At 43.1% G+C, this 25,787-nt stretch overlaps 1 protein-coding gene across 1 annotated transcript in view; it reads left to right on the forward strand.

Moving 5' to 3' along the window:
* Window positions 1-25,787, forward strand: part of lgr6 (leucine-rich repeat containing G protein-coupled receptor 6) — a 38,930-nt gene that overhangs the window by 10,219 nt on the left and 2,924 nt on the right. The window contains exons 2-15 of the mRNA XM_073469729.1: window positions 4,465-4,536; window positions 11,091-11,162; window positions 12,993-13,064; window positions 16,771-16,986; window positions 17,166-17,237; window positions 19,840-19,908; window positions 20,349-20,420; window positions 20,567-20,638; window positions 21,011-21,079; window positions 21,483-21,554; window positions 21,822-21,887; window positions 22,002-22,073; window positions 23,632-23,703; window positions 24,231-24,356. Of these exons, the coding sequence (XP_073325830.1) occupies window positions 4,465-4,536; window positions 11,091-11,162; window positions 12,993-13,064; window positions 16,771-16,986; window positions 17,166-17,237; window positions 19,840-19,908; window positions 20,349-20,420; window positions 20,567-20,638; window positions 21,011-21,079; window positions 21,483-21,554; window positions 21,822-21,887; window positions 22,002-22,073; window positions 23,632-23,703; window positions 24,231-24,356 (1,194 nt within the window). The remainder of the gene's footprint in view (window positions 1-4,464; window positions 4,537-11,090; window positions 11,163-12,992; window positions 13,065-16,770; window positions 16,987-17,165; window positions 17,238-19,839; window positions 19,909-20,348; window positions 20,421-20,566; window positions 20,639-21,010; window positions 21,080-21,482; window positions 21,555-21,821; window positions 21,888-22,001; window positions 22,074-23,631; window positions 23,704-24,230; window positions 24,357-25,787) is intronic.

A 25,787-nucleotide genomic window follows, 5' to 3' on the forward strand; every position in this document is an offset into this window, starting at 1 on the left:
AAAAGAGTGAGAGTGAGCGATAGAGTGGCATAAGAGAGGGTGGACAGAAAAGGGCCAAGGCTGATGAATGGAAATGTACCTCTGCTTCTTCATGCTTCCGTTCCCCCCTTAAGACTACCTCCTCGCTATGGTTACCCTATCAATCACAGCATAAAGCAGTCAAATATCCAGTGCTTTACCTTTCTTCCTGTGCCAAACCTTCCTCTCTTACACAAGCGTACACACACAGACACACACACACACACACACACACACACACTGAACGATCTATCAGAGCACATTGTGTATCTGCAGCTCACGGAACGATGCACAGAACAGTGACGGGAAAATGTATTTTTACTCCTCTGATTGGTGCAATGTTGGCCACAATTTCACACACGTCACTGCGCTTAAACACACACAATTACATTCACACACATGAAAAAAAATCTAATTCCTCTCCAGGGAAAACAGAAAGAGATCACTGTGGGCTTTGTCAGTCATCCCGCAGGTTCAGAGCGCAGGGGGATAAAAAGAACAGTTAAGAGGCATATTCATGAGTGTGTTTGTTGAGGGATGAGCACGGGTCTCCGTGTCTGCATCCTCTGCTTGGGAGTCTTTAGTTTGTCATTCAGCAGCAGATGGAGATCTAAGGGGAGTAAGATGGCCTGTGTGCCTCAGGCGGTTGAGAGATGTGTTGTCCTGTGAGCCGAAACGGGCTGTTTTCTTGACGCCGTGATGGCCAAGATAGTGCAGGACAGTTCCCTACTGAAATCCTGCATGAAAAAAATAAATAAAGAAAAGAAACCACATGAACTCTCATTCTGTCCCTCAAACACACACACACAGACCCACACAGCCATCCGTTTCCATGCCCCGGCAGCGTCCATGTATGATGTGGTGAACCAGGCAACCAGGAACTGTACCCACCACATCTGCAGGCTCATTGGAAAACAATAGGGGTGTGAAAATGAGCGACAGACATCTTACCACACACACCGCAGTCACCTATAAATGGAAATAAATATTGTACTGCACACACAGATACTGAGACACATACTTGCACTCTCTCTCTCTCTCACACAGCACACACATGGCTGTAAAAATGGGGACACACAAACCCCAGCTCTAATTGTAACTCCAATACGATGCAGAGCCTGCAAAACCTTTAAGCGCTCCCTTTCTCATTTCTTTTGCGGCCCGTTTATTTGCGCTGAAAATATCTGCATGTCGCAGCGCCAGCCGACACAATGCACATGTGGTAGTCATCAATCATAATTATCATGGTTTAAAAAAGCCACAGCTGTTATTTGATTTTAAAAACAAGCCATAGCGCAGCGCCTTCCAACGATACGTCAAGTTGTCAGCGGAGGCCTTGGCCTGCACAGCAGAAATGTCTCTCTCTCTCTCCCCGGCGTTGGAGAGCACAGCCGAGCTGAGCTGCATTCAACCTTTCCCCATGACTCACCACTGTGTGTCTTTATTTTTAAACATTTTCTCTCTCCATTGCTGCGTGTTTATTCTGTCTGAGTGAGGCCGCTGTTATGGACTTCACACAACGTTTGTTTATGGATTCTTTAATCAGGACCAGATAATGGAGAGCTGTCTCCATCCATGGGCGCATCCCCAGAAGCTGTGTGTGTGTGTGTGTGTTTCCACACTTTAACGATATCCCAGAATGTTCCAATACATATTTTTCTCGGCAGATTATTATGAACAGGATTAAAGTGTGTATGTGTATTGTTCATGAGGCCTCGTGAGGTGATCTTGTGTTCTACGTGATTTCAGCCAGTCTTGATTATGTCAGCTGGTTTACTATTACTTCTGGCTGTGTCATCTCCATGGCAACTTTGTTATCACTTATATTTACCCCTGACTTTAATCAAGCAGTATGGTGCATTACACTTGTTGTATTCATTTGTAAATTTCCGCCTGGAGCCAGGGCAGATTGTGCTGAAAATGGGACACACTTGATTCACGTCAACACAGGACTTTTGTTGAGAGGGAGCCAGTGCTGGGGAAAAAGTAATAAATCATACATTATTTGTTAATGTACTGAATCTTTCAACTTGTGGCTTTTTAAGTTAAGTAATTAGTTTAACTATATTTCCTTTTAGGAGATTTAAAATGTTGGATTTGTCATATTTACCGATTTGTTTCTTCACTTGTTTAAAGTGTCATGCATTAATCAATGCGATCTTTTGAATATAAACTGAAGGCTGTATTAGATAAGAAGATAATGTGGACATAAAAATAGGCTATATCATTTATTTTCATTTGCTTAACCTTTATTTAACCAAGAAAGAAGTCCCATTGAGATTATCTTTTTCAAAGTGAGTTGAAAAGAGTTTTTATTGTAAACGAATGTGGCCACATTAAGTTTTTTAACACCAAACTATATTGTGTGTATCCTTCAAGCCCCATACCTTCTAAAACATTTGCGAAGCCTTTTGCATTTTCTTTTCTTCTCTTTTACTGGCCTTTTATGGTGCATCACCAGCTCTTACTATGCCTCACCACTTTCAAAACTGTGTATGATGCCACTCCTGTGCTTGCTAGTTACAAACTAGAATGGCACTCAGTAGCCCCCTTTTGTACTCTCTCATAGATACCAGCCACCTAAATAAGTTATTTTTTTCCCATGAATTATTTCCTGACAATTTTCAAATTATGTCAAAAAAGCGCCCTATCCTTTAATGATAAAGAAAGTGAGAAACAAAAATCCAGGATCCGTCCCTTTTTACCAAAAGTTAATGGGGTCTATTCTGGGCCAAGACCCATCCTTCATCCAAGTTTCATGGAAATCTGTTTAGTAGTTTTTGTGTAATCCAGCTGACAAACCAACCAACAAACAGACATGGGTGGAAACATAAACTTCTTGGTGGAGGTAACAATACAGGGTCCTGCTTGTCAAACATACAACAAAGATCAGTAATTGTGATCAGATTAACGCCAAACTTTGTTCTATTACAAACAAAAGCAATATCATCACAGAATCAACCATTTTTGCTCTCGACACTGATCGAAAGCACCCGCTCTGCCTCTGTGTCCCTGAGAAACACCTTGAATCCCTCTCTCTGCAGTCGGACCTCCCAGGAGGGGGCATCCATAGCAGGAAATTCCTATGGAAGTAAACTAACATGCAATTATTATGCTTTCATAAGGAAAACATTCTATGTCAGCAAAGCCTGTAAAAACGCTACATAATTATCTGACCTACAAAATCTGCTCCTCTCCTCGAAAGGACACAGCTAACACTACGGGCTCATCACATATGGTGAGAACACAACTTCTCAGGGGCCACGTCCCAGCACCCGATGTTCAATGTTCAACCAAAACTGTTGGTATACTGAATGTGTCTTGTCATAACTGCTGAATATGACAGGCTGCTTAAATACCCAAATGAGTGACCCAGTACTGCCACGCAGTGTTTTTTCCACATCTTTCCCGAAGCTGAATACAGATCACGCCTGCGGATAAATTCATCCAGCCCCCCGTCAGCTTGGCTGACTTGACAAACAAACATTGAGTGTGTCAAAACTCCCAACTGCAAAGGGCTTCTGAGAGCACAGTTTACACTTGCTAGCCCGGTGGTCTGGCTTTATGAGCAATGGTTAGTGTCACACACACACACACACACACACACACACACACACACACACACACACACACACACACACACACACACACACACACACGCACATACAAGCCTCTTGAAGACTCATGCGAGACCCCAAGGGCCGTGAAAGCAAAGAAGGGGTGACGTAACACCTTTTTGCTTTCATTGTGTTTATCAATGAGATGACCTTACATGACTGGGGCCACGGGGTTATGTATGTTTTCTACCAGAGGCTGACACATAAGTTGTCCTCATACTATCCGAAGTGTGAAAAAAGTAGGTTGTGTGTGTGTGTGTGTGCGAGCATCCTGCACCTCTCCCTCTTTGACCGCAACGCAGCTGCGTCAACACTCACCTCCCAACACACCCTCTCACGTCAGAGTGTGTGTCAGAGACGCCGAGAAATGGAGTGTGTCTATGTTAGAGCGGTGAACAAAGGGGGAAAGGAGGTGGTCTCCTGAGAAACCTGAGGAAGAAAGAAAGAGAAGAGGGGAAGACGGAGGGGGAGAGAGAGATAGATATGAAGGGAGACTGAGGGGTCACATCTCAGAGAAGGTAGAGTGAGACATCTGGAAAAGAGAAAGAGTCACTGGGACGAGGAGGAAATTACAGCTGCCCAACAATGATTCATTGGGGAAAATTCTCTTCTCCATCTCCCTCTCCTCCCTCTCGTCCTCCAACCTCTCCACCTAACTCTTTAACCTCTCTCTGCACACTACTCCCCACTCCAAATGATTGATCGCCAGATGAAATATGCGTTCTAAACATTTGTAATTTTACATGTCCTGAGTATCTTCAAAGAACATTGATAAGCTTTACACTGATTGATACTTTGATACTGATGCTCGCCCCTTTTCTTTCCCTAGGGATCTGAGCATGAACAACATCAGTGAGATCCAGCCCAGAGCCTTCCACCGACTGCACCTGTTATCAGAACTGTGAGTACAAAAATCATTCACTTAATAAACCTCCATCGTCACAATTCACACATGACAAGAAACAGCCATTCCCCGAGTCGCTGATATGCGCAGACCCCGGTGATGGGGATTGATGACTCTGGCCTGCCTCTGATCTCTCCTACCAAGAAAGTGCCTGAAGCAATAGGCTAGTAGATCTTGGGCCGGCTGCACAAAAGAGGGAGGCGAAGGGAACCTGATATTCACTCGGAGAGGGAATATATGGTCCTTAAAGCGTTTAGAGAGCAGGTTCTGTGCTCAGCATCCAAGCCGCTGCTTTCTTGCCCTCTTTGACTTTGTTTCAGCTGGATAGCTCAGCAGGAGCAGGACACACATAGACACAAGTCTTAGCCAAGACAAACACACACTATAGGAGAAGTTCAGGTCAGGATTGGGGGAAAATGAAAAGAGCAAAGATTTATGTTTTTCTTGTTTATAACATTAAGTATAGGTATCATTTGAAATGATATGATGTAGGTGCCAATGCACTAAATGAGTTAAATGCAGAAACGGACATGCTTTATGCTTTAACATACATTTTCTTTTCCCAATAAAAATTGCATTTAACTAACTAAACAAAATGTTAAAATATGCAAACAAGACTAAGAATTTGACTGAGCCACCATGACAAATTTCTTCACCGCTACAGACACACTTTGGTCAGTGCTTCACAAAGTCGAAGGTATAGGTTTCATTCTCACAGGGCTGATGAAAGCGCACACGCCGCAGAAAAATCACAAAACTTTTTGCGGTCGACCTGGCCGATATCTGATTTGACCACTCAGCAGAATTCGGCTTGGTCTTGGTTTGACAAAGGCTGTCCGCAGATATGCCCCAAGGGTTTGAATGTGTGTGTAAGTCGTGGTGGGCTTAGAGTGTGTATGTCAGCTTTCACCTGATTCTTTTACTTCTGAAGCCTTGCATTGTGTGTGTGTGTGCGCGCGCGTGTGCGCATGGGGTGTTTGAACAATCCACTGTTTTCTTTACTAATTCTTGCAGCTGCAGCCGGTGAGGCATGAGCTAATGATGATGAAAGTAAAAGGTTAACGTGGAAACCATTCAGTTGGAGCAGTAGAATGAAGCTGAACAATGAAGTTTTGTGACACCTTAAAGTTCGAGAATTACACGTAAGACAATGATTTATTGTCGTTTATTGCATTGCTCATCTGAACTTTTGCCGTCGTACGAAAAAACAGGAAAGGTCAGATATTGCTGATGGCGTAATAATCAGAACCACACAGCGCAGAGTGACGCTGAACATCGACGCTGACATTTGCCTGCATGGGGGAAAAGATGGGTGGGGGTCTTGGATGCAGCTCCACCTGCAGTGTTTGTCCGGACACAATCCTCCCAGTGTTTTACAGCCCTGTTGATCTTGCTTCCTCCATATCGCTCTCAAGTTCTGACACTTTATGGAGACGTCTGTTGCTTTGTAACTCTTCCAAGGAGGATGTTCCTGCCTTAAAGACATTTTTATAGCCTGCTGACCATTTCTGGAAACATGCTGAGACGATGATGATGTTTCCAAGGCAGGGGAAGGCACATTTCTGACATCCACACCTGTCAAGAGGGGTTAGGCAGATGAGCCATAGCAGGTTACAGTAAACACATTGTAACTGCGACATGTTATAGCGCTTAGAAAAACAAACCAAGGGCTCTAAACACAAACATGGTCGGTTTGAGAGCGAGAGCGTTTGATGTGGGTCTACAGAACTTGTTGGTAGCGCGGGGAGAGGCGAGGGCCAGGCAGGTTGTGACTGGTAGAGTGATAAATTGTTTGATGCTGGGCTCTACCTCCCTGCCTGCCCTCCTTCACTCACTCTATCTCCCTCCTTTCCACTTCATTCTTACAGACCCCCATCTCCATTTTACTGCAGGCTATTGCAAGTTTTTCTACTTTTTTCCCTTTTTTGGCTCGCTTCATGTTCCAGCGAACCAAAACAAATCTGCTTATGGCAAGAAGTCCAGCTTTCATCCTGTTTTACACCATGGGGAGGAGAGGAAATAAAATCTTATGAGCCACATAGAGTATCCCTCTGAAGCGTGACTCATAAACATAAATGTCTCTTATCTCTTTGCTTAGTTCTATAGTGTCAAAGTGAAAACAGCTAATCCCTTTGAACCTTACACAAGGTGATTAAATTCATTCATAAAGCAGGTACTGAGCCTCCCTTTGATTCATTGAGGCATTAATATTGATAATAAGACGCAAGTGTAATTAACCCTCCCTCCAGCTCTTTCTCTACCTCTAACTCCTCATTACTAAATTGCACTCTATTGATCTCGGATCCCTCTCATTAAGCCTTCATTCGGCACTTTGATCTGTAAATCGTCTCTTAATTTAATCACACAAACCTGCACGCAACTGTCAGTCAGACGGAGCATGAAGAAAGGCGACTGAGAGGCAGACTGCATGTCTATAGATTAATGAGAGGGCAGCAATGCCCACACTGCGGTACAGGCTCCGTGACTGGTTAGTCATCTACCTGAAAGACAGCCCCTCTCTTCAAATGTTCCGCTCTAATATCAAAGATGCGCCACCTTTTCCTGATCTAATTGCAGCTTGGAACCAGCGGAGGGTGGTTCAACTGTAGGTGAAACTGTCACCCTTCCTGAAAACCGCTTTAGAAGGCGACAGTGCTTTCTGCCTATCATCAGTATCAAAGTCCGCACTGTTCGTACCTCTGGAGATCACATTTCACTCTACCTTTTCCTTTGACTTCCCTCATAATCAGCCATTTCGGTCGAGTCTCTCATGCTCATCTTATCATTATCTGTAGTCGTCACTCACCTCCTAAATACAGAGCTGAACTCTGCCCATTCAACATAGCCTGACAGGTACAACGATCACTGGTTTTATTTAAACCCTCTGTCAACGTTGGCTTTGCCTCGCTTGAAGCACAATGTTAGAAACTCAAGTCAAAGTGCGGCGTAAGCTGTTATCAGCTTAAGACTGAAATTCTGATCAACCTGATCTCGCCTTACGAGTAGTGTTGCACAACAACAAGCGCTTTATTATAATTACGCCTTCAGACATGAAACTTGATATAAACTTGAAATCCATCCATGCATCCTTTTCTGCTTATCCGGGGTCAGGTCGCAGTAGGCTTAACTTATTCCAGACATCCTTCTTCCTAGCAACACTTTCCAGCTCCTCCTGGGTTATCCTGAGGCGTTTCCAGGCCAGATGAGATAGAAAATCCCTCAAGCAAATTCTGGGTCTGCCCCGGGATCTCCTCCCAGTTAGTTGTGTCCGCAAAAGAGATGCCCAAGAGGCATCCGAATCAGATGCCTGAGCCACCTCAGCTGGCTCCTTTTGAAGCGAAGGAGCAGTCCAGATGTCCGAGCTCCTCACCCTATCTCTAAGGCTGAACCCAGCTACCCTATGAAGGAAAATCATTCTATATGCTTCTATTTGATAACAATAATACGCTAGAATTCATATATATATAGTCAACAACAATATCATCTATAAGCAAATGTACATGGTATGATAATCGTCAACTTTCATACTATGGTATAACTTGATAACAGTTTATCCCTGCAACCCTACTTCGGAGGTATCCTCCATCCTCCATTCAGCCCGGTCTCAGGTGCTCTATGACTATCACACAAATGAAATCCAAATGTAAGAGAAGTGTTGAGTGGAGGCCAGCGCAGCCCTGCTTGTCTTCCTCTCCATGATAAGATTGTCTGCTGATAGGCCAGGAGAATGACGTAGGTGAGGGTGAAGAGGTTACTGTCGTGGAATAATTTGAAATAATACCAGTTGTTTTGATACACCTCACAGCTGGAATTATCTCGGCCAATTAAAGCTTTTCCTTTTACTGTTGCCAACATTGTTTTTTGTCTGCTTGTCTCTCTCTCACACACAAATACCCTTCCACCCACCCACAGTCTATATTTTACTCCAATAATTTTGGAGGTTAACGCCAGGTTAAGTGGTTGACCCCTGAGGGTGGACCTCCGAACAGAAGTAGGGATAACGTTTCTATTGATGGACCAGGGGTGAAGAAGGTCAAACATGCATATACTTTCAGACACACCCACACACAAGCCGCCTTCTCTCTGATAAGACCTGTTTATCCTCTCCTTCTTCTTTCATCATCGACTCCTATCAACCGTTCGAGCCCTGCTGCCGCTATGATGTCCTATCACTACCTGAGATAGCATCCCAAAATATGATGTTGTCTTCACCGTCTTGGCCTTTAATCCCTCTTTTTGCTTATTATTTCGAGGCAATGGGACACGGTGATACATAATGATAATCAACAGTTGGTATGCTTCAGTAAAGCCCTCACAGATCAGCCCAGTAATCAGGGTGGTCTCACCTTTGTTATCCCACTTCTCTCCCTTGCGTTTGATCTACACCGCTCTCTATTTTATCTATAAATCACTTCAATAGAATTGAATTATGCTGAGGTGGAATTTTTTATCTACGCCATCCAGGGGCCAAGAAAAATTCAAACCATCCCCAAATCAAATTAAAAGAAAAAACAGTTGGAGCCGTGGCTTGACAAGAGAAAGGCGCCTTTCATTAGAATGAGATTGATGTGGAACGACCAGGCGGCTGAGTGCGGAACATTCACTCATACGTGCGATCATTTACACACACGTACACACATAAAAAACACTCACTGATATCATGGAAACAGTTGGTCAGTGGCAACCGGCGGTGTTCTGTTGATGTCTATCAAGAACGTCTGAACACTTCTTTCCTTTTTCAATATCCATCTTCACTTTCGACGTAATTACCCATTTGACAAATGAAGTCGGCAATGATTCCACTCTAATGCTGTTTTGGCTCCAATGGTTCAGCTAATAGAGAAAGGCTGGTTGGCAGTAGGACATGCACATCATACCATAGCCTTAACTACGATGTTTGCTTTCTGAAACTCAATTATTGGCCCTCCTCATCCCCAAGTGAAAAGAAATGTATTTTTCTTTTGTGCTACCTATATCTTTTTTCCCTCCAATGCGTCTGTAACCAATCATTGCGTTTGAACAGAAACCAGAGGAAGGCACTTAAGGGGTCTTAGCAGAATGAGGCTTAGATCTATTTTACCGGTGTCAGGACCTCAGCAAGGCCTACTGAAAACGTTCCTCTGGAAAAGTAGCTATTGGACTGGTCCCCGGTGACCAGCTTTTGCAATAGCGAGAACTGAAATGGTACTGAAGTAGCAGACCTACCGTTCTCTAAGGGACAACAACTGTGCAGTAAACAGGTTTCTTTATGAGTGAAAATCTGATCTAAGAGCCAGTTGAACTCGTTTATCTTGAAATAAGAATGATGATTGGAATTTTTTGGGTAAAAGAGCTGCAGATCAACTCTCTATATTGAGACATCATGTGTTTGAATGAGTTTTGACTGTGGTTTGAGAGGCATGACTAAATGGCAACACAATAGCTCGGATAACGATCAGTCCATTATGTATCCCAGAGTGCTGATGTGGGTGTGCATTTATCTGTATGTGCGGGTGTGTGTGTTTGATAAATACAAACTCTATAAGAGCTCTAAACTGGGTTGAGTGTGAGATTTGGCAGGCATGCGTGGGGTTGTGTGGTTTGCCACTGCACAGTAATAAGACTGAGACATGTTGACATGAGTATCAGATGTCAGAGGGAGTTTGCTGGGAGCTGTCGTCCATTACCATCTGGATGATAGTTGCTTGGAAAGGCAGGCAGGGCTTTAAATCAATATTTCAATACCCTGGCACTGATGGAGTAACTCAGCCAGAGGCGAGCTGCTTAGCATAAGGCTGAAATGTCAAGTAAATGTCACCTGTAGAGTACCGGTGTGAGGAGGAGGATGCCAATGAGTAACTTTTAACTTGTGTGTGTTTAATAAAAGTGGGTGGTCTTGAGCTGTGAAGAGCAAATCTGTGTTTAAACTGTGCTTACAGCTTGTGACCTTGAGAGTTACTCAGTTGGACTGAACGTTATTTATTTGGACATCTTATACACACTCACAAATGACCATTAGGTGCTGTGTTTGATAAACAAACTGATTGGATTGCTTGTGTGAATGTGTGTGGTTTCTCTCCCTCGCTGTCCACAAGGCCCCTCAGAATGGGCCCAATTTACCTCAAGGACATGGAAAATAGCACATGCACGTTCACACTGCACACACATGCGCCCGTGTGCACATACGTAGTATACACCTTGCCATAAACTCACTCGCATGCACACAAGCTAATATACTTTGACGCTGCACTTGTTGACCCAGTCTCAGTCTCATTCAATTGAGTCTTTACTCACTCATCAGGACTCCCAGGATTGGTTAAGGTTTCAGGGTGTGCTTTGGGCCAATAGCAACCACATTGAAGGGAATAGAATATTGTTATTTGCATGCTGCCCCAACAGTAACCCCAAAGCAGGAACTCAAGGATGAAGTCATATCGCAGCTCAATCCAAAAACTTAGATGAAGGCAAAAGGCAAAACTTCTCTTATGAGACTTGTTAATTCTTCTGTGTATGAGCTTATATTTAATTTTTCGTTTTCTCCCTTTTGATCTGAGTTTTTCTTTCTCTCCTAGGCGTATCTCAGGGAATCAGCTGAGGTATATCTCAGGCCACGCCCTCCAGGGTCTCCACAACCTCAAAGTTCTGTAAGTAACCTCCTCCCTCCCTCCCACCCTATCCCGCTCTGGTGGTTCAGTCCTCATCCCAAGTGGGTTGTTGCACTCCAGCATTCTGGGGGGATGGAGTCGTGCTCCCGCCTTGAATAAAACACACAGGCCATGCATCATTAACTGTAGTTAAAGTTTATGGGCTGGGGGAGACCTGCCCTGCTTGCAGTTCCTTCATTCCCAAACAAGTTTCAGTTGCAAGCATGCACACACACACACACACACTCTCACACACACACACAGGTGTAATGCAGGGACCTCCCAGTCACACCACCCACCGAGATTACAGCAAGTGACAAAAAAATCACTTAAAAACGCCATTCAAAGCTGCTCGCTCAACACCCCATTTCTCAGAGTGTGTTCGTAGCCTTATGATCCATGGCCACCAACTGTTAGCGCTGCCGTGAAGTATTAAATCACAAAAAATGTGCAAAGCAACCATAAAAACCATGGTACTTTCTGACTAGTGAGGCATCTAATAATGAGTTTCAAGCGGGTGCAAGACAAGGGTATTAAGGAGGTTTTCATGAGCTTTGGCAACCAACTCAATTCCTTTTGGACCCTGGCTGAGAAGAGTTTGAGCAGGCCTGCCACAGAATATAAACTTAGCTGGAGAATTGTGGTTTGTAATTTGAGGGAATCTGGGGGATTACCAGGCGCACAAGTTGATCTTCTTTCACCTTGTGTTGTGAAACTCGCCGAGACAGAATGAGTGAACCAGCCATGAATCCTGGACTATTATGTCATTACTGCAGAAGGACACACATATGCTACATTCATGCAAGTCTGCAAGAGCTCATGCCTCACATTAAAACACCCGAGCAAACTTTGGATGGGCTCTTTGACCTCAGAGCAGCTGAGCTGTTCGTTTCCTTCCTCAATATATTAGTTAAAGTCAGTCCGTGTCAAACACAAATGGACCGCTGACCTTGTGTAGAATAACTGCAAAGTCCCTGCTGATAGTCGCACACACCCAGACACACACATACACACAAGGTTGTGAACCCAGAGTGGAGTACAGCGAAGCTTCCCGTAGGGAATTTCTTTGAAACAGGAAAAGACTCAATTCGATGTATTTATCATGGCATCATCATCCCAGTGGAAACATTCCCCTGATCCTCTCAAACCTGAGTTTTTTTCTACCCTGAAGCAATCATCGCATCTTACACAGGAGACTATTGTGAAATATACTGGATTGCGAAAGTTATGTAGATAAATACAATATGCTCTTTACATCTTGAGACATCTCAGGCCAACATTGCTGCCATCACTTATAACTAAATAAGTATAAAAATAGTCTTGTACTTGTACTAAAATACAGGAGTCTTGTATTATGATAACTTTATTGTAAGCTAAGATGTTTAACTGTTGTTGACACAAGGCCTTACACTCACAGACTGAGTATTGTGGCACCATGATGCCACGATAAAGGCAAAGACGTCACGTGCGCCATTGTCAGACAACAGTTAACGATAAAAACTTTAAAGAAAGAGGGAGAGAAAGATGCAGAAAGCGAGGGAGGGAGAGGAAAGAGAGAGGGCTATTGTTTGCTCCCCACTTCCTCCTCTCTTTTTGCTCCATTCTTCTGAGAATGACATCAGCAGCCCACCCAAGGAGCTTCTCTTTCTCATTTCTTTCTACCCTTCACATTCTCTGCTTCTCTTCAAGCTTTCACTGGCCCTTTCCTCCTTGTGTCAGATTTCCCCTCGCGATGGAATTATTTGTTCTGCCTGATGTGCCCTCACGCAAGCCACACACACTCCATGACGTATCACACCTATAACTGAATCATCTGTGTGTGACTTTCAGGATGCTGCAAAACAACCAGCTGGAGAGACTTCCTGATGATGCTCCGTGGGACCTTCCCAACCTCCTGTCCCTGTGAGTCCCTCTCTCTCTAAAACACACTAATCAAGCTACTTTATCTCATGCAGCAGGGAATTTAAAATCCCCTGGCCACCCACCCACACATCTCAGCGCTAACCGCAGTGCAGGTATAGAGTACCACTGACATATTACAGACTCCAATAGCTCGGTGCTGTACTGCCTGACGGTAAGAGTCACAGCCTTACTGTGTCAGTGCAGTTCATGGTAGCATCTGGAAGCCATGAGGGAAACAGCAGACACTGCAGGTCGGGGAGAGCATCTCCAATGAGCTGTGAAACAACCCCATTTTCCATCAATTCCCCCTCTCTTCCTCCTCCGCTCCTCTCCTCCGCTCTTCTCCCACCACCCACACCGCTATCCCCCTGGCTAATGAGAGTGTTTGGTGGCATAATTGTCTCATCTGTGGGGTCAGTGTATGCGTGTATGTGTGTACGTGTCGGCGCGAATGTTTTTGTGCGGGTGCATGTGGACCACCTAATCTGTAATTCCTTACCCCTACCCGTCTCTCCCGACATTGTACCGCACACGTACTCCACATCCCTGCTTTCCAAATTAATAATTCTGTGTAAATATCCATAAAGTCATTTCCTTCATCGCACACTCAAATTGCTGGAGTTGTAACTTAGTAGGGGCGTGCACATGTAGCACTCTACCACCTACAGCGTTTCCCTGTCTGGTAAAAAGCAGGCCTGCTCTCCCTCAACACACCAAGGCTGCGCGCACACTCACACATCTGCACACACGTGCAGCACTACAGCGCAGGCTGTGTGAGTGAACGTCTAACCTCACAATTTTCTGTCATGATGATGTCTCTGTCTACATCTTCAGTCAGTATGTGTGTGTGTATGTGTGTGTGGTCTCGCAATTTCTTCACATAGAGATGCTCTCAAGAAATGAAAACACACACATACACACACACACACACACACACACATACACACACACACGCAGTGCACACAGAGCCAGTGTATAGAGACGCACCTTGTCATTACAGTAATGATAAGCCCGGCGGAGAAAGATTACTGGAAAGGCTTTGGAGAATGAAGCTTGTCGGCGCCTCTCACTGACATAAAACACGCCAGGTAAAAAGAGAGACAGCACCTCAGACAGCACATGGGCTTTGAATTGGTATAAATGTATAAAGGAGGCTTTAACCCAAAATAAATCACGTCTTAATCTTGGACAAGAATCCTTTTGTCAGCAGAGAACTGAGACTGACTCAAGAAATTTGTCCCACCGTTTGAAACAGACTAATTACAACACACAGTGTTTGGTGCCATCAGAAGCAGACAGATGTGCTTTGGGTCCCAACCCACAGGTTAAGCAGCATAATCACCAAAGATGAGTTCCACAATCCACATTTATCAAAAAAAAAAACCTCCCTGTTTTTGGAGATTTGACTTAATGGCAGTAAACGTGCTCCTCCAAGTTCTCCGTCATATAAACTTTTGGCCATCTGGAGAATTGAACCAGTGGCGGCAGGTTCCAAAGATCTCCTGGCTCATTTAAGATAACTTTCTCTTTCTGTCTCTATTTCTTTCTCCCGTAATTCCTCAGACTTTGATGTGACGGACAGGAAATAGTTGCTGCTTTATTGGCTTCTGTGGAACATTCCTGGTTCTGTCTGGACCTTCTGGAGACCTGGCAGGTCCACCCAGAGGAGCAATTATTATTTTGCCCTGGAGAACAAACCAGAAAGTTGAAGGGTCTTCCGCAGCTTTCATCCTGCGATTTGGGTCAGGGACAAACAATGTCCACAGTTGGAGAGTACAGGATGCACAAGGACGATGTTTAGCACTAAAAGAAAAAAGTGTGCTCAGGAAGTCGACAAGATGAAAATTTCTTGAAGCTATTTGTGCGTGCGCGTATGCTTGTTCATGTGCATTTACATGTACGCTGGAGGGTGTTTCCCTGCCTTGTGTGTGAGCATCTGCCAGTGTATACAGTTGCCTCTCCTGATGGAAAATTTCCCTGGGGAGAAAAGCCCAGAGTTCAGAGTTCAAGTTCAGATTTCACTTTGATGATGCTGTTTGTTTGGTGAAGCCTCCGAGGGGTGAGGAGGCTGATGAGGAGCTGTAGTGCGAGAATCAAAGAACCACAGTGGAAGATTGATAAGGGAGGATGTTTGAAAGACGAACAAGAGTTAAGGAGTGAGACGCAAAGGGGTTCACGGCGGCCGGGAGTGCATCAATGAAGATGTAAAAAACAAAATGTGAGTGTGAGAGAGGGGGCCGGAGGGAGGAAAAGGAGATTAATGAAGGAGTGTGAAGGGCCAAAGAAAGAAGAATAGCAGGAGGAAGTGGTCTCAGCTTGTCAACTCTGCCCTGAGGGGATCATTCATCACTATGGACAGTGTGTATGCCTGTGTGCATTTACGTGGGGTGTATGTGTCACAGTCTACACTCATTGCCTGTGGGTTGAGGGACACCAAAGGGGAGAGGGGACATGGGTTTGTTAGATTTGGTTAAAGAGATGCAAGCGCAGGAGATGATTCCAGAGGATATTATCTTATACGTGTAAATGGTCATGACTGTTTGACTTGCTTTGTACGTCTATGTCTAGTGTCCTATGTGTAACTACGTTTAACATGTATGTGAAATTTCTTAAACAAAACTGCCTGAGGATACGAATGATATTGTATCATATCGTACATATCATATCGCATTTGAGAGCATGTGTGTGTGCCTGGTAGATCAAAGATCAACAGGTCATTGGTATTATGCCTGAAAACTGTCATTTACATTTTTCAATTCTTCAACAGTTTAACCTCATCATGATGGTTTTTCCTAGGTTATGGTTAGGCAACATTAAATAATATTTACCAAAAATAAAGGTTCCAGTGTTCAACAAAAAATACCAGCCTTTGATTATCCAACAGTAAACAACAAAAGATAGAAATAAAGTTTGTGACAAAGTTTTGGTTTCTCAAATTTTCACTCGAGTAAACCCTCTTCCCAAACATATCACTAAAGGATCTCTGAAAAAGTAGCAGTAAGTCAATAATATTTGTGCACACAGTTAACTGAAAGTGCGGCTGCAGACTACCGGTAACCTAGTTGTGTCATCTTTGAAGTGTTTTTTTTTCTTCAAACATGTGCTAGTAGGCTGCTTTTGATTTCCATGACAGAAACTGAAAGGTTATTCCAATCGATTTCCGACTTAGAAACAAAATCGTGACCTCCCTAGTGCCTGGTGTTATTAATTTCTTCAGGAGTTGTGTTTGTGTATGAGTGGTGGAAACGTCTGATGGCTACAGCAGGACTCCAGTGGAAAGAGTGAAGGAGGGAAGAACAGCTGAAGATGCATCTTTAACTGCTCCTCCCTCCATCACTTTTCCCCCTTTTTCCAGACACTGAGGGAAGGCGGCTTTACTCAACATAAATAAAGTGAAGTAGAATAAAACAGACTCGCCGCAACTGTTCCTACACGTTTGTGTTTTTCTCATCTTACATTTCATACATGTCTGTGCTGGTGAAGCTCGACATGGCTTATTTAGCATGGGAATAAATCATAAATGAGGAGCTTCTCAGAAGCTGCAGTTAAGATGAAAGGAGGAGAATTAAGGATACCTAATTCTCATAATAACCTTCCTGTAAGCCAAAGTGTTTCAGTGCCACAACACAACCTCTAATGCACGCACATGCATGGATACACATGCACAAAAGCCAACATTAGACTGTGTGATTATCTCACCCCGCAGGCGTCTGGATGCTAACCTGTTGTCTGAGGTTCCGGCGGGGGCCTTCAGAGGGGTTCGCTCTCTGAGACACCTGTGGCTGGACGACAACTCCCTGACAGAGATCCCAGTGACGGCCCTGGACTCCCTGCCCTCCCTGCAGGCCATGACACTAGCCCTCAACCAGATCACACACATCCCTGATTATGCATTCACCAACCTCTCCGCCCTTGTCGTACTGTAAGTGACATCTTGATTCGTTTACTTAAAGCTCTCCTGAGTCTGTGTTTCTCAACCTACCCGAGAAATTATTTGTTCTGTTGATTTAGAACGGGGCGCTGGTGATTGCAGTGTGGAAAAAAGTTTTTTGAGGAGGTAATTTCTGATTTGTCGAAAAATATTTGTGGCCTTTTTTCCAGACATCTCCATAACAACAAGATCCAGAGCATGGACGCGAGATGCTTCGAAGGTTTACACAGTCTGGAGACACTGTGAGTATTACACACACGCACACAGACAAATGCATGCACACACTTTTAGTTTCCCCAGATTTAACCAAAGACATTTTCACTGTCACACACACACACACACACACACACACACACACACACACACACACACACACACACACACACACACTAAAGTGATTTAATTTCATAGGCCCAAATGAGTACCTCCGCTGTTTCCCCAAACACTGGTGCAGGCTTTTTGATGACAAAGCATCAGCAAGTATCAACATTCATTCAGTATGGTAGTGTTTATGAAAATTACCTTGTCTAAGAAAACTGGTTCTCAAATGTTTTCATCTCAAGGACCCTTTGACTGACACAAATTAGACCACGAACCCCCTTTTGATAACATTTTGTCCCAGAGTCCCACATCTGACAAGAGTTTTGCTTTGGCGTGTGTTATTAGAGAAAGTATAAAAAACTCACGACCAAAATCTCCATACATTCTGTCATTACGTTACTCATGGATAGAATAAAGTGAAAGTAAATTATTCCCCTTTGCTGTGGACCCTCCTGGAGCTACGGCCTTAGAATGACTCCAAGATAGAAGAAAACTCGATGAAATTTGACCTCAAAAGCGTAATAAAACCCAAAGCCATCAATTTACTCACATCGTGTGTCTGACGTTTATTTTTGTGTGTGAAAGTGTTTCTTGGAACACCTGAAATTAAAGTGTTTTTATAAATCAAACGAACCACGTGTGCCAAAGAATAATAAAGTGTAGTGGTAAATCACGCAGTCATAATGATTAATATCCTGGTAATTTCAACAGGTGCTTGAACGTTTTCTCAAAAACCACAACCAACAAATGAACGACAGGAATGTGAAAATGAAAAGTTCCTCTTTGATTACCTTGAAGCAACATCAACAGATCCCTCTGTGTTTTGTGAGAGTAATTGCTAAACAGCGCTGAGGTCAAACATGGCTCAGCGCGGCTACAGGAGAGTTGTTTGAGTGTACGTGCCGTAGCGTCGATAACTAGATCCTACCCGCACACCAAAGTGGAAACCACAGGAAACTGACAGAGTCGTATGAAGAGGTGAAAAAAGAAAGCGAGAGAAAGTGCAACTGTGTCTCCTGCAAAATTCATGGTGGTCTGATGAAAACACTGTCTCTGGCATGCTGCTTAACAACCTGTTGAAGTGTAAAAAAAATTATGCGTTCCTTTCTACGAGCATGTGTGTGGGCAGATAGGCAAGTACTACTTCTGCCTGTGCTCTCACAAGGCTATGGCCAACTTAACACTCAACCTAAAAGCCATTATCCATGCTGGGAAATGAGAGGGAACAGGGTGTAAGTCAGAGGAGCCTTGCTTAAAGGGATGAAGGGAAACTAGAGAATGAGAAAAAGAGGGATGGAGCTCTCTGGACCAGAATAGTGTGTGTTAAAGTGTTTGGGCCGTCAGCGGCGAGGAGAGACAGATGATTCAGCGGGATAAGATGACAGGTGTCATTGACGTGGGGATTGTGCTGGTATGAGGGGTTAATCTCTCACAGCGGCCTCACTTATGAGAAATACGAGAGACCATCTGCATCACCACCACCCTCCCCAACCCCTAGTGTGTATTATAAAATCATTACTACGAGAAGCAGTCCAGCATATGCAAACAAGACAGAGCAGACACAGATGGACAAACATTTCACAACATTCGCTGCTGCTTGGGGAAAAACACACATTCATATATAGAAGTATTCCATCAAAGGCATTTTTGTTGTCTTATACTTGAAAAGAATAAAAATAAATCCAGTTGACTTTGACTTTTAGATATCCTTTGACCTGGCAGGCCAAGAATGACAGCACACATACCAGGGAACATGTCTTAATATGGCAAAAGACATCCTATGTATGCACAAACATGCACTCTACATTTCCCATGCACACAAGCATACCTACAGTTAGGGTTGGATACAGAACTTGGTACTTTTAAGAATATTAGCTGAATTACAGTGCTACAACAGATTCACGTTAAATCAATCAGTGCCAAATATCTTGTCCTCCGTGCCTAACATACATCATCTGCCAGGTCAGGACAGTCTGACGGTCACCAGGCCTTGATCAATATCTGAGGCCACTTAGGGACATTTGACAAGAATGTGTTTGCATGCAATACAATATGTGTGTTTTATCAGAAACAAACATAAAAGGTAATGTAACTAGAAAGAGAAATTAACCACTACACTCTTTACTTTTTTGAGTCACTAGCTGCCACTATGTACTCACAATATACAGACAGGACATACAGTAAAGACCCGTCTCCTGCCACCTGCATGGTGAGCTGTTTCGACTATAGCAACGGTTGTTTTGATTCAGTGTTTCCTGGGAAAGTAATCAGAGACAGACCTAAATAATCAGGTCATAGTTGCAAAGGTCAAGGGTCACATCCTAACTTCACGCTCTACAGCTGTCAGCCTCTCACAGAGGAGAGGAAATGGCTACATATACATGCGCAATCAGACACACGTTCTCACACACGGAACATCACATATGGTTGAATTATGATTTGCATTGCAGGAAAATGAAACTCCCATCTTTCCTTTGACTTAATGTTTCTATCACTCTTTATCTTCCTGTCGCTCTCTTTTAGGGATTTAAACTACAATGATCTACAGGAGTTCCCTGTGGCCATCAGGACACTGAGCAAGCTTCAGGAACTGTGAGCGCACACACACACACACAAAAACACACCTGCCTGACATGACTATCATGGTTGCGTTATCCCAAGTAATCCCGTTAAGTGATTTTAATGTGGCACTCGGATACAATCTCTCTCGCCCTAAGCAGGTGCTGCTTACACACCCACGCACCCGCTCGCCTGCACGTACACACTGACGCGCACGCACGCACACACCACGTTTTCCCCCGGCTCCAGCAGATGTTTCGCAGCGTGCATATGTGTCACAGATACAGCGTATGTGTGCATGTTTACGTCTCACTTATCCAAAAATGTTTTTCAGCTGTGCAACGGCAGGTGCAACATGAGGACACATGACTTGCCTCTCGCTCACAAACACACTCTGTCTCCAAACACACACACACAAAATCAGAAACATATTGATAGACCGTCTGACTAACAGTGTGTTTTTATATTTGCAGGGGCTTCCATAACAACAATATCAAAGCCATCCCTGAGAGGGCCTTCGTGGGAAACCCTCAGCTCCAAACCATGTGAGCTTAAACACTTAATGCTACAATGTGCATACACTGTATTGGATAAACATGTAATTGCTATATCATGTACAACACAACTCATTACCAAAAACAAATTAATCAGAACATGTCCATATAGTTTTTTTCTCTCTCTTTCCTTGCAGTCATTTCTATGAGAACCCCATCCAGTCTGTGGGAAAATCCGCTTTCCAGTTCTTACCTAAGCTGCACACACTGTGAGTATGCGGTCAGTAGAAACCATTCCAGTGAGTTAGCCCAAACACTGTTTAAATCATCCTCCATCCCCAGCAGTGAGAGTTGAGTGGACATGTGTAATGGCCTACTGAATGATGTTGTGTTAGCGTATTTGCTGCGCTGCGTGCTGATGTGGTAAGAGAGAGTGTGTTGTAAGAACATGTTGAATGGTGTGACTTATGATGTCGAGTGAGACGGCCAAAACAGCCTGTGTTGATGTTGGAGGAGAAGTTTGATGGCTGAAATGAGCTGTTAGACAAGGTCTTTGCGTGTGTGTGTGTGTGTGTGTGTGAGTGAGTGAGAGAGAGGAAAAGAAAAAGAGAGAGTTTTCTGACACTTTTCTCCAACTGCAGTTCTCTTAACGGAGCAACACAGATTCAAGAGTTTCCCGATCTGAAAGGAACCACCAGCCTGGAAATTCTGTGAGTGTCTTCTTTGTCCACATGCATAGTATTATGTCATTACTAGTGGGCCTTCACCACATACTGTACAACAACAAAGAATGTGAAAAGATGGAGAGGTTGAGGACACAGATACAATCCCAGGAGTTCAAGGACTAAAGAGATGAAAGAGCGGAGAGAGATAAGGGGAGCCAGGAGAAACAAAAAGAGAGAACATGTGTGTTTTAGGATTCTCAGAGAGAAAAGGAAAGAACAGGAGACTCAGAAAATAGATAGGGAGGGGTAGGCTAGTTATGCCACGCAGTGACAGGTTTGGCGGACCTACACAGCTCCCTGTCTGACCAAGTTAGACTCACTCGACTGGGGGATCCTTTCGCTTGCTTGCACTTCAACAATGATCAGAGGATTCTCTTTTTCTCTATAGGACGCTGACTCGGGCCGGTCTCTCAGCTCTCCCTCTGGATCTATGTGAGCAGCTGCCTCGCCTCAGAGTGCTGTGAGTACACACACACATATGGGGGGGGAGAGTAAGAGGTAGAAAAACTGAAACCAAACTGTGGAGAGTTGTGCCCCGAAGCATTTGTACAATCACTGTGCTATGAAATCCAATCACCCCCCATTCCCCCAAAATTATTGTCCTGCTATATCGCCTTGCTCACAGAGCTGACTGTTCCCCCAAATAATCCTGTCACCCTCATAATTTCCCACGCTATAAATCCACAGCTGGTCACTGTGTTTATGTGTGCTTTGTGTATTGTTGCAGGGAGCTGTCTTACAACCAGATAGAGGATCTGCCCAGCTTTTACCACTGCTCTGCATTGCAAGAGATGTGAGGAGTTTAAACCCCAACACAACTGCAAACAAATATGCATCATAATCTGCTCCTCTGCACATTTTACATCATACTTACAGTATGCATGCCTACATGTATTCATCTCAACAGAGGGCTGCAGCATAACCAGATCAGGAGGATAGAGTTGAGCACCTTCCAGCAGCTCACCTCTCTAAGAGCACTGTAAGTCACATTCTTGTTAATTTTCTTGCAAGTGGTGGAAGAAGTATTCGGATCATATACTATTCTGTTAAAAGTGCTAATACCAAACTATGAAAATACTCAACTACAGGTAAAAGTTCTTCACTTAAAAATTCACTGAAGTAAAGATATGTAGTATCAGCAAAATGTACTTAAGTATCAAAAGTGAAAGGGTCCCTGTCAGTGTTTTAACATTGTATATGATGTTTTTGGAAGTGGTGGAAAGAGTATCAGTTACATTACTGAAATGTTACCCAATTACAAGTAAAACCAGATCAGGCGTTCAATCAAAGGGGTTTCTGTTTCTCCAAATCTTTAGTCAAAATTCCTTTCAACTCCTGTTCTGTTCTGCTCAGTGGTCGTGGTCACCTCTCCAAACCTGCGCCTGCTGCAGAGTTTTGTGTTTTTGTCCACGTCAGGGTTTTCATTGGTCCATTTGTGATCAGACAGCCTTATTGGTTACAAAAATGCAGATGAAAGGTTTAGATATTCATTCAAATTTTACTCCCTGTGACTCTACTATGCTTTTAAAAGTAAATAAGTAGTATAGAAAAATGACTTAATTATAGTAATTTGAGTAGCTGTAATTATTTACTTCCACCCCTGGTTTTTGGATAAGTATTACTGTTGAATTAATGTGCATGTTTCATTTTACTGCTGTCCTGTGAGAACCACAATGTTTTTCATGAGCTAAGAATTTTCTTAACCTTTAAAGGAACACTTAATCCTTTATTTTCTAAGAAAAATTCAAATTCAAAATCACCAAAATTGGAGGTACGTGGTTTTTACCTGACTAGAAGAACGTGTAACCTGAAAAGTAACTAGTAGTTAAAGCTGTCAGACAAATTTAGTCGACTAAAAAGTAGATATTTGCCTCCAAATTGTAGGGGAGTGGATGTATAAAGTGAAGTCAAAGTACCTTGAATTTGTCCTTAAAGATCCTGTTGATAAGATAGTGATACTGACCCTTTGGGATTGTAGGGGCCAGGTCGGGTCGGCCGCCATCAGAAAGCATCAGTATATGATGAGTTGAGAATGAGACTCAAAAATCAACTACCAAAAGGAACTTAAAAAATAGTATAGGGAGTAAATGTACTTAGTTACATTCCAACATTGTTTTCTCTGACATGTTGTGTTATTTTCTTGGAAATTCATCATCTAGATCAGTGGTTTCTGACTTTGGGGTCAGGACCCCTGAAAGAGTTCAAAAGACATTTCTAAGGATTCATCAGATGATTAACAAGATGGGAGCCAACAAACCACAATTCTGATACACAACTTTTTTTCTTGTAAAATACTAGATAGTTTGATTTAATTTAAGTTTTAAATCTCTGGAGGGAAACTCCCTCATAATATGATGAGGTGTCACAGGTAGGCACTGATTCATTTTAAGTATAAGCCAAAAAGTTTGGGCAGCATTGCTCAAGATCAAACTAGGTAGACTTATGACCTATTAGTGGTGATTGACATACAACATTTAGTGTGTAATTCCAGTACCTTTCGGTCCATTTCATTTCACTTTGATTCTTTTCTCTGTCAGTGATCTGAGCTGGAATATGATCGAGTGGATCCACCCGGATGCCTTCACCTCGCTTCACTCTTTGATCAAACTGTGAGTATACAGAAGATATATAACTGTCACTGAAAGACTCTTCTACCTTTCATCTGGTCCTTCTACAGTGTCACTCTTCTCCCCTAGAAGACATGCCAGATTTGTGCATCTTTAATTAAAGTTAAGCTTTATGTCAGTGCTGCTGCCTTACACAAACACTCCACACTTGACTGTGTGTGCCACAGACGACCTGTTGTCTTTGGCTCAGTCTACAGAGAACACTGATATGCATTTGTTATGTGAACACCCCCTCTGTGTGGCCAGGAGACTCATCTCAGGTCATGCCAATACAAACTGCTTCTTTGTGTAAAGACTGGTTGAAGTATGCCCAGCTAAACAAGCAGATACGCTACGTCTGAAAGGAAGTGTTATCTGATAGAGAGCCTTGTCTGAACAGTTTAAAATATCTAAGAGACAAGGCTTTTTTGTTACTGTGGATGACCCTCGGCAATATCTGCAATGAAAAAACATTTTATAAACTTGGCCTGATCTGACACCCCCTCTATTTCTTTCTGTATTTATCTCAGGGACCTGACTGAGAACCAACTCAGCTCAGTACCTGTTGCAGGTTTGGGGGGGCTCACTCATCTCAAGCTGAGGGGCAACACAGAGCTGTATGAGGCCTTCAGTCCTGATCACTTCCCACGCATGAGGTAACACACAACCACAATCATGCATCCTCAATGTGAACTTTGTATTTTTATATTTTTCTCACCACAGACTGATTTAAGGTGACAACTTACCCAGGTGTGTATCCTGTGGCTGTAATAAACAATGGATCACTTCCCTTCCCTTTAATTATCCTTCATCTCACAATTTTCTATTAATATCATCAATTTACCGAAAGCATCCAAGGTTGACAATAAACTAATCACGCTGTGTCCCTGCAAGCCATTCCTGAACTGAGCTAAAAAATGAGGAAGCATTTGTCAGCAGCAAGTTAATTCTTGTTGCAAAGATCCCTGAAGGCCTGGAAAGGTGCTGCAGTGAAGTTAAAAATGGAGAATGAGTTTCAAAGGCATCGGAGATGGCAGGTGATCAAGTGGCAATGTCGGCATAACTGTAGAACATCGCCAAAACAGAACTGCTGGCATGGAGCCATTTCAAAAACACTGCACATGCACAGTAAATGTTTGGGTTCAAAAATCCACTCCAAAACTGATCCAGAGGTCAGAAAACTGACTTCTGTTTCCCTACAGAAGATGAGCAGTGTTGAGAGGATTACTTTGGAAACTTTATAGGTTACAGATTAGTAGTCACACTGTTAAAAGTAACAATTAATGTCATCATTTGAATTACTTAATTAAAGTAATGTAATGTATTACATGTGATTACTTTTCTAACAAATGTTTTAAACCTTGACAATAAAGATTAAAAACAAAGATATGAGGCCAACTGGATGGGCACGACTGAATACAAGGATCAACTAAATCAACTTATCCAATCAATGAGAGGAATGCACATTGCTTTGAATGGCAGACGAGAGTTGGCGAATATACAAAAAAAACAAAAACAAGCAAAAACAACACTCAAAATTTGAGTAGATATTGCCCAATGATTGGAGCTGAGACATATAAAGCTTCTTGTAAGCTTTCCTTCCCTGGATGGCGTTGTATTATTGTAAGATTTGCTTTGCTGGCCCACATTGTCCCAAAATATACCAAAAGAAGGCAGTCCTGCAAGGTGTAAATATGCAGAGCAGTTCATTTTATGTACTATAAGCTTTTTACCAAAAAGAACATATTGTAATCCCTATGTATCTAGAGGTGGGAATCACAATGTAAGTCATGATATGATACGAATTATGTTATGTTGCCCATGTTTTTGTGATTATCGATACATTGCGAGACAGTCATCTAACGATACATCCCGGTATCTGTCTAACTGAAGAATAGAAAAAGCCATAAACTGGCAAGAAAGCAGAACAGTTCTGAAGTTAAAATGTTGAAAGGAAGGATACAACTGTGGATTACTAAATTCTTTTCAGTCTGTGTAAATAAAATAATGAGTCTGGGAAGTCAAGTAGTCAGGGGAAACTGCATATAGCATGTGCACCGTTAAAAAAAAAAAACAATAAAATGCAA

This window comes from Pagrus major, chromosome 7 (assembly GCF_040436345.1).
Source record: "Pagrus major chromosome 7, Pma_NU_1.0".
NCBI classification, from domain to species: domain Eukaryota; kingdom Metazoa; phylum Chordata; class Actinopteri; order Spariformes; family Sparidae; genus Pagrus; species Pagrus major.